Source organism: Thamnophis elegans, chromosome 2, assembly GCF_009769535.1.
Source record: "Thamnophis elegans isolate rThaEle1 chromosome 2, rThaEle1.pri, whole genome shotgun sequence".
Classification (NCBI taxonomy): Eukaryota; Metazoa; Chordata; class Lepidosauria; order Squamata; family Colubridae; genus Thamnophis; species Thamnophis elegans.
In genome coordinates, this window is record NC_045542.1 from 6,381,963 (window position 1) to 6,390,532 (window position 8,570).

Here is an 8,570-nt window from a genome sequence, read left to right on the forward strand (position 1 = left end):
AAGCACGCAAGACTTAAAGCTGTCAAGTTACAAGACCCTTGCACCCCTAACCCTTTAGAAAAAAAACCCCAGGGATGCTCAAACTTGACAGCTTTAAGACTTCAAGGTTTAGAGGCGGGCAGGGTGATTGGTGAGCCAGCCAATCAGCGAGAGGTGGGCGGGGCAAGCATGGTGCAGATGGGCAGGGGAGGGAGCTGGAACCGGTTCTAAACGGCACGGTAGATTTGTGGAACGTCTTCTATAGAAGAGGTTAGAACTGGCAGGAACCCACCCCTGGTGTGTGTGTTGTGTCCACTGGATATCCTTGTCCCCTATATAGGCCCGGGATACTGATATTAAAGAAGCTGAGAGCCACTGTTGTTGTTTTTTACAGCAGTTTCTTCGATGTCACTGACTAAAGTGGGCAAGAAGAATTCATCGGCCGAGAATGGGGAGTCGGCCACAGTGGTAAGTTTCAAAAGAGTGCTCAGCTGCTTTGTTTTGTATGCTTTAATTATTTGATTGGTTTTACTTGTTTCGCAAAGGCTCTTGATGGGTCTTAATTATGGGCTTCCTTGGCCCAAAATTCTGTCAGGCAAGTGTCATTCATTTTATCCTGCTGTCTATTGCCTGTTATCTAGCCTGCCTTTCTTAATGAATTGGTATTGTTTCCACTTTTCTCAATGAATGGGGTTAAAGTCATGTCCTGTCCTTAATCTCACCCCCTGGAGCTGAAGATGTTTTCTACATTAATAGATTGGCCTGGATTTCTTAATGGGCACAAAATATCCATCTCTGAAGACTTCAGGCCTCTGCTGGAAGATATTAAGAAAGACTGGGACTGCTTTCTGTTATTAAGAACACGTTTCCCCATTTCTCCCATGGGAAATATAATATTCTGCCTCTTTTAAATCTCCAAAATAGTTCCTTGCTCTGGGACGGGAGGGGCTTGCCACAGTTTCCCCCTTTTGGGGTGGATACACACACACACACACACACACACACACACACACACACCTCTTACTTTGATGTCTGTTAACAGGGGAAGTGATTTTGCAGGCTACTTGGGCAAGAGAAAATATACCTTGCCCCAATAGCCTGAGAGAGGACTTCCCACACCATAATAAGTGAATTCTTGTTGGTGGCAGGGACTTGCAGTCAGGGGAGGCAGAGCCTCACCACTGTCATCATGAAAAAAAAATGTAAAAGGAAAAAGGCAAGAGCTGAGGTCAGGCTGAGCTAGTTGCTCCCAGAGTCACCATGGATGACTCTGCTTAACTGTTTAAAAAAGCCTCTTAAAAAGCGCCCTCATCTAGTCTGACTTTATGATCACTCGAGCAGAGCTAAGCAAGGGTTAAAAGCCAAAAAATTCCTGACGTAGATGAATGAAATGAAAAGTGAACTTGGGATGATTTGCTTCAAGAGAGAACTCTTCCCTTTTTATAAAGAACAAAAGAGTGGAACCAGCATTCACAGCAGGGGTGGGTTTCAACCGGTTCGCGGCGGTCCCTGCAAACCGGTTGGTCGCCGAACCCGGAAGTAAGTAACTTCCGGGAACGGTGAAAGGCGCACCCGCCCGCCCGCAGTCCTTACCCGGTTTTGATGAGTTCTGCGCTTCCACGCATGCGCAGGACGCATACAGCGCCTACGTGATCGTCCAGGAGCAGCTGGAGCGTCGCGCAGACGCTAGTACGCAGGCGTGCACCGTGCGTGTGCACGAGGATGCCGCCGGCCCCGTTCCAACCGAACCGGTTGGAACGGGGCGAGAAACTCACCCCTGATTCACAGCCTTCGTCTTTTCTTGATCACTGGAAGAAGATCTTAGTGGGAAAACTGAGGGCTAAGATTGATTCATTCTTATATTTATCAGAGCCAGATACTGCTGCCTCCTCCTGGTCACCAGACACAACTATGGCAATAGCAGTAACTTTGGGTTGATCTGGTTGGGTTGGGTTCCCTTATTAAATCTTACAGCCTCTAAGATAATGTCCCAATAGCCTAGGATGTCCCTTATACTCCGCTTGCTGGTTCCATGGCTAACTCTTTTCAAGGCTCAACATTTACAATCTCAGAAAACCACAAAGGGATGCGGTAGGATATGAGCAGGGGACAAAGGATCTCACCCCAGCCAAACGTGAATCAGATCTAGATGAAGACTATTCCCTCTGTTTTCACATCTGTCTTGCTGGGCTGCAGAAGGCAGGATATTAAGTATAGCTAAAACACTTTAAATGACTGTTTTGGAGTGTAATAAATATAAGTAAATCCATTATCATAATATATTTATATTATATAGGTATTAGCATCTAAGCCACAAGTTCTCTTCACTTATCAACAGTATGCTTCCTCCCATATTTGGGCACACCGGGTTTTTTGGTAAATAATAAAGATAAATAATAATCTTTCTGGGCAGATTACCTTGCAATTAAAAGTTTCTAGTTCCTCCACTAAGTGCCATTACTATTTCATTTGGAGGCGGTATAGCAGAATAAATTAGAGCAGTGTTTCTCAACCTTGGCAACTTGAAGATGTCCGGACTTCAACTCCCTGGCTGGGGAATTCTGGGAGTTGAAGTCCGGACATCTTCAAGTTGCCAAGGTTGAGAAACACTGAATTAGAGCTTGAAAAGATAAGGCAGAGGTCTCAGGTCAGCTGGAATCTGAGTCTTGGTTATTAAAAATTAGAAGGACTGTGATTCTCCTTCAACTGAAGGAGGATAAACTGGTACCCTGGTCTCTTGTCTTTGTTCTCAGCCAGAAGAAGACCGCTACAAGCTGATGTTGAGCAAGAGTGACAGTGAAAACATTGCCAGTAATTACTTCCGCTCAAAACGAGCCAGCCAGATTCTCAATGCTGACCCCATGAAGAGTCTAGGTAAATCCCTTCAAGTGCTCTTTATTTATTTTTTTTCTCTTGGAAATTACCTCCTTAATACCAGTGGTGGGTTTCAAAAAATTTTCCGAACCTACTCTGTGGGTGTGGCCTCCTTTGTGGGAGTGGCTTGCTGGCCATGTGACCTGGTGGGAGTGGCTTGCCGGCCATGTGTTTTCTTTCTTTCTTTCTCTCTCTCTCTCCCTCTCTCTCTCTCTCTCTCTCTCTCTCTCTCTCTCTCCTTCCTTTTGTCTGTCCCTTTTTCCTTTTTTTCTTTCATCTCTCTCTCACTTTTTCTTTCTTTTTTCTTTTTTTCTTTATTACTTTCTTCCTTTCTTTCTCTTTCTCTTTCTCTCTCTGTGTGAGTGAGTGAGTGAGTGAGTGAGTGAGTGTGTGTGTGTGTGTGTGTGTGTGTGTGTGTGTGTGTGTCAGTGGTGGGTTTCAAAATTTTTTGGAACCTCTTCTGTAGGTGTGGCCTGCTTTCCGGGTCCACTGGTGGAACCTCTTCTAACCGGTTCGGTAGATTTGACGAACCGGTTCTACCGAACTGGTGTGAACTTGTAGGAACCCACCTCTGCTTAATACCATCTCACATGTGTTGCATAATTTTACAGAACAGTACTACACTTTCACTTACCAGAATCTCAGAGGCATCTAAAGAGAGAAATTCTTTTTTTTTTCCCCTTAACATTTCTGCCCTGGGGGAAGAAATCATTTTCTCTGTCCCTAAGACTGGCAGATTTTGTCTTTGTCTTTGTGGGAGGGCTGAGAAATCATGATATCAATTCCGCATTATCGTTTAAGCCAGTGTTTCTCAACCTTGGCAACTTGAAGATGTCCGGACTTCAACTCCCAGAATTCCCCAGCCAGCATTCGCTGGCTGGGGAATTCTGGGAGTTGAAGTCCAGACATCTTCAAGTTGCCAAGGTTGAGAAACACTGGTTTAAGCTATTCCATTCTTGGTTGCAAGTAGTTCCTCTTGCTTAATCACCTTTTGTTCAACAAGTGTTCGAAGTTGCAGTGGCACTGAATGATTGGTTCTTTAAGTTTGGCCCCTGAACTTATAGCCATTGTAGTGCTCTCACAGTGACATGATCAAAATTGAGATACTTGGAAGCTTGCCTCACTTATGACTGCAGGGGCACTTCAACTCCTCCCACACACCTATTTTTTCCCCATCACTGCCCTTTTGGCTGCTCTGCATGATGGTATTCTTTGGCAGGGGTGGACCGAAACAGAGGCAGAGCAGTCTTAGCTGGCTGCCACCACCCTACTTCAGCCCTAGCACAGCCACCACCAAATACTGCCTCAAGCCCTATGCCATGGCCTGCCATCCCAGCACCACAGCACAAAGAACCAGCCCTCCCTGCTGCTCTGCTCCCCTCAAGGCCTGCCATGTTCAGAAAGCCTTTGGAAAACTTCTGCCCAACCCCCCCCACCCCAAAATCACCAAAACGAGGCACACAGTTTGGAGAATGGAAAGTGCATCAAATTCAAATTTAATGAATTTATATGCCGCCCAATCCCGAAGGGCTCCGGGCGGCTTTCAGAATACAACTCTAAAAAGGATAAAAATTAAAAATAGGGAAGAGAAACAGATTAAAAAAGAAACACGTCATGCATTCAATCTAGGCGTGGCTGGACCACATTCATGAGGTCAACAGCCCCAGGCCTGCCGGAATAGCCAGGTTTTATTAGCCTTTCGGAAGGCCGAGAGAGTGGGAAGGGTCTGGATCTCTTTGGGGTAGGTCGTTCCATAGGGTCGGAGCAGCTACAGAGAAGGCCCTCCCCCGAGGAGTTGCCAGCCGGCATTGTCCGGTCGACGGTACCCGGAGAAGGCCCATCCTGTGAGATCTTATCGACGCTGGGAGGTATGTGGCAGAAGACGGTCTCGCATCCTCAGGAAGAAGTCCTGGGGTGACCAGCTTCTGTCTCACAGTGGGCCACGCTGCCTATGATTTGTCAGCATCATAAGGAGAATCAGCTGGAAGCAACAGGATGTGCAGAATGCAGGACAGCAGGCATAGCTGGGACTTTGTGCTATGGCCCTTGTGTGGCTGGCCGTGGCACGTGGCTTCTCAGCAGCAGCCACGAGGACTGAAGTAGAGACCTGGATACTTGAGAGACCGTCTGCTGCCAATTACCTCCAATAGACCGATTAGATCCCACAGATTAGGCCTCCTCCGAATTCCATCTACCGGCCAATGCCGACTGACGACCACCCGGAAGAGAGCCTTCTCTGTGGCTGCTCCAGCCCTTTGGAACGAGCTCCCCGTGGAGATTCGGACCCTCACCACCCTCCAGGCCATCCGCAAAGCCCTTAAAACCTGGCTGTTCTGACAGGCCTGGGGCTAATGAGTTTTTGCCCCCCCTCGAATGGTATGGTTGTTGAGTGTTTTAAATTGTGGTATTGTTTTTGTTCGTGTTCTTTTTTTCTTATTTGTACCCCCCCTCCCCCAACTTGGTTGTGAGCCGCCCTGAGTCCCTCCGGGGAATAGGGCGGCATCGAAATATAATAAACTCAACTCAACTCAACTCAAGTAGGGACCTGAAAGTGGTGGCCAAAGGGGAAAATGGGGAGGGGAATAGGTGTGTGTGGGGGGAGAGGAATTCAATAGGAGGCAGCTTCTTGCCTTACTGAAGCTCAGAGCTGGGAGGGACCAGCCTCCCAGGGATGGCTTGGATTGGGGTGGGTTATCACTTAATGCCTGGGGGGATTCAGGTAATGACAGTAACAGGGACTCCTGGGATTGCTATTGGTAAGTGATGTGGTCATGTGACATTGCACTTTATGACTGTGTTGCTTAGCGACAGAAATTCCAGTCCCGTGTATTATTGTTAAATGAGGACCACCTGTATATATCACGTAATCGTACAAAAATTTTTTAAAAGACTTTGCACACACAAGCTGAATATAGAACATTGTGGCAAGAAATTTGGATCAATTTCTCTTGGGGAAGATGGACAATGAGGTTTTGTGGTTGATGTTTCTGAAATTAAACTCCTCTTTTTTATTTTCGTTTCCCCCCCCTGCAGTTTCCCACAACTCACCTCCTTTACTAAACAACAGCACTTCCATGCTGACTTCCAGCCTGATCGCTATTCCTGCTGCCCAGACAGTGGAGATGCCCCAGCCACGCCCCTTCCGCCTGGAATCTCTGGACTTCCCTTCTCCTTCAACCAGGACAAAACGCAAGAAGAGCAGGAACAACCTGAATGGTGACCCCCTCTGACTGACGGAGCCGTTGCCTGCCTGCTGTTCTCTCTGGCCAATAACTAGCTTTCCTTCACTGGCATCTTGTTGGTGGCCACTACTGAAGTTCCAAGAACCCAAGTCTTTTCTTCCCCGTGTGGGAAGAGTGAAAGCAATTAAAAGGTGCTTCCTGAAGAACATTCGTCTGATCAGCTCTCCATGTTCAAGTTGGGACTGGCACCTCATATCGCAACCTCCTCCTTTTGCTATTTTGTACTCACGTGCCCGTGCCTCCTCTCCAAATCACTGCTCTAAACCAGCAACAGGAAGGGAAATAGTTCCCAGAAGACACACGGAGTGGAAGTTCCTGGCCATAAACGTCTCTCCTCTCCATCACACCACCTCCCGCATTTCCCTTCTCTTTTGTCGGAAGTCCCTGGAAGTGGCAAGATAGCCAGATACATCATTGGCTTCCCTGCTCACTTTGATCCTGATTCTGCTGTTCCTTTTGGAATTCACGGGAAGAGCGAGAGGACAGACAGGTTTCTACCTCATCTTAAATGGAAGGAATGAGGGACCTCTCAAGAAGAGAAGGCTCCTTGAGTAGATTGGGAACTCAGCTGAAAAGACGGATGGAACCAAAGCTGCTTAATTCGGGTTGTGGGTGAAGAGTGAGTGGTGATTATTATTTCCAACAGGGCAATAGTAATTGCCTGGGGAAAATATGAGTGCGCTGCTGATCTAGGGTGGAGATCTAAGGATGAGTGTCCAAGAATTACTGTCCCAAGCCAGTTGCAATGAGAAAGTGGAAGGACAGGAGGAGCTGGCTCTGATAGTCCTTCAGAAGAGGTTCTTTGTCTTCCTGGTCATTCTGGCATCTATTAGTGATTCTCCATACATCTGTAGAATGGCTCTTACCCGAGGGAAGAAATAGAGAGAGAGAGAGGACTTGGACTTTACCTAACAATCCTTTCCCAAATCATCCTACTCAGAACTTTTCCCCAAAACATTACACGTCTCATTGGGGTTTTTTTTGCCTTTGGCATTTGGGTACCAGAGTGAATTCTTTTTTTTTTTTTAAAGTCTTAATGTAGCCATCCTGAACCCTCCAAATACCGTTTTCCGTGTTTCTTCGGTAACCTGAGATCACTTCAGTCTGGAATCTGCTACTGCCTTCTTCCTCGCTATAGCAAGGGGAAAAAAACACAACCTCGTAACAGCATCTCTACTGCCACGTCACAGCCACCGCTTTCTTCTCAGCCGACCAGAGGAAGCTGGAAAAATCAGCTTGTTTCAAGTTGCATAGCCAGCAGCAAAACTCAAGCTTCGGATTTGCACAACAGTTCACCAGCTGAAAATAATAGATCAAGGTTGTTTGGGGGTGGGGGTGGGTGGGGGGTGTAGATCAGTATTGCTGCCATTTGTGGGGAATTTATATTTTACTTTTAGACACTGCTCTGTGCTATTGATTTGTTCACATCCACCTTTCCCCTGAACATAATAAACGGTCTGTTAAGACAACTTCAGCTTGATTGCTTCGCAACCCAAGGTAGCCTATTGCTGTCAGTCATCCAACAGGGGATGCTCTTTTGATGACCTGAAAGAAGAAGACAACAGGGAAGGAGAGAGAGAGAGAGTCCTTGCCATCTTCACAGGCTTCTCATATTTTACCCCAAATATTTAGTGCTCATAATGACATCTTTCTCTTCTTCCCCAACCAGAATGGGAGCACTGTCTCCCCAGAATCTTCTTAGCAGAACAAGGCATCTGCCCTGAGTAGTCTTTGAGAAGAGAAAAATGTCCCGATTGAGGAGTAACTCACTCGACCAAAAGGGTCGTTGAATTGCTAGGATGAAGTTACTGCTGTAAGTCAAGAATAAATGGGATATAATATGGGCTTCCTTGGGGCTTTCTAATTCAGTGGGGTACACCATCAAAATTTGAGATCTGGGTGTTGTATCAAAATTTGAGATCTCGGTGTTGCATCAAAATTTGAGATTTCGGTGTTGCATCAAAATTTGAGATTTCGGTGTTGCATCAAAATTTGAGATCTGGGTGTTGCATCAAAATTTGAGATCTGGGTGTTGCATCAAAATTTGAGATCTGGGTGTTGCATCGAAATTTGAGATCTCGGTGTTGCATCGAAATTTGAGATCTGGGTGTTGCATCAAAATTTGAGATCTGGGTGTTGCATCAAAATTTGAGATCTGGGTGTTGCATCAAAATTTGAGATCTCGGTGTTGCATCGAAATTTGAGATCTCGGTGTTGCATCGAAATTTGAGATCTCGGTGTTGCGTCGAAATTTGAGATCTTGGTGTTGCATCAAAATGTGAGATCTGGGTGTTGCATCAAAATTTGAGATCTGGGTGTTGCATCAAAATTTGAGATCTGGGTGTTGCATCAAAATTTGAGATCTCAGTGTTGCATCAAAATTTGAGATCTGGGTGTTGCATCAAAATTTGAGATCTCAGTGTTGCATCAAAATTTGAGATCATATCCAAGGACCAGTGGTGGGGTTCAAAAAAT

General features: G+C 46.2%; 1 protein-coding gene across 1 annotated transcript in view; it reads left to right on the forward strand.

Moving 5' to 3' along the window:
• The window catches only part of KIF17 (kinesin family member 17), a 40,341-nt gene extending 33,110 nt beyond the window's left edge, over positions 1–7,231 (forward strand). Inside the window, exons 12-14 of the mRNA XM_032211298.1 lie at positions 374–447; positions 2,733–2,853; positions 5,887–7,231. Of these exons, the coding sequence (XP_032067189.1) occupies positions 374–447; positions 2,733–2,853; positions 5,887–6,083 (392 nt within the window). The 3' untranslated portion in view covers positions 6,084–7,231. The remainder of the gene's footprint in view (positions 1–373; positions 448–2,732; positions 2,854–5,886) is intronic.
• The last annotated feature ends 1,339 nt before the right edge of the window (positions 7,232–8,570 follow it).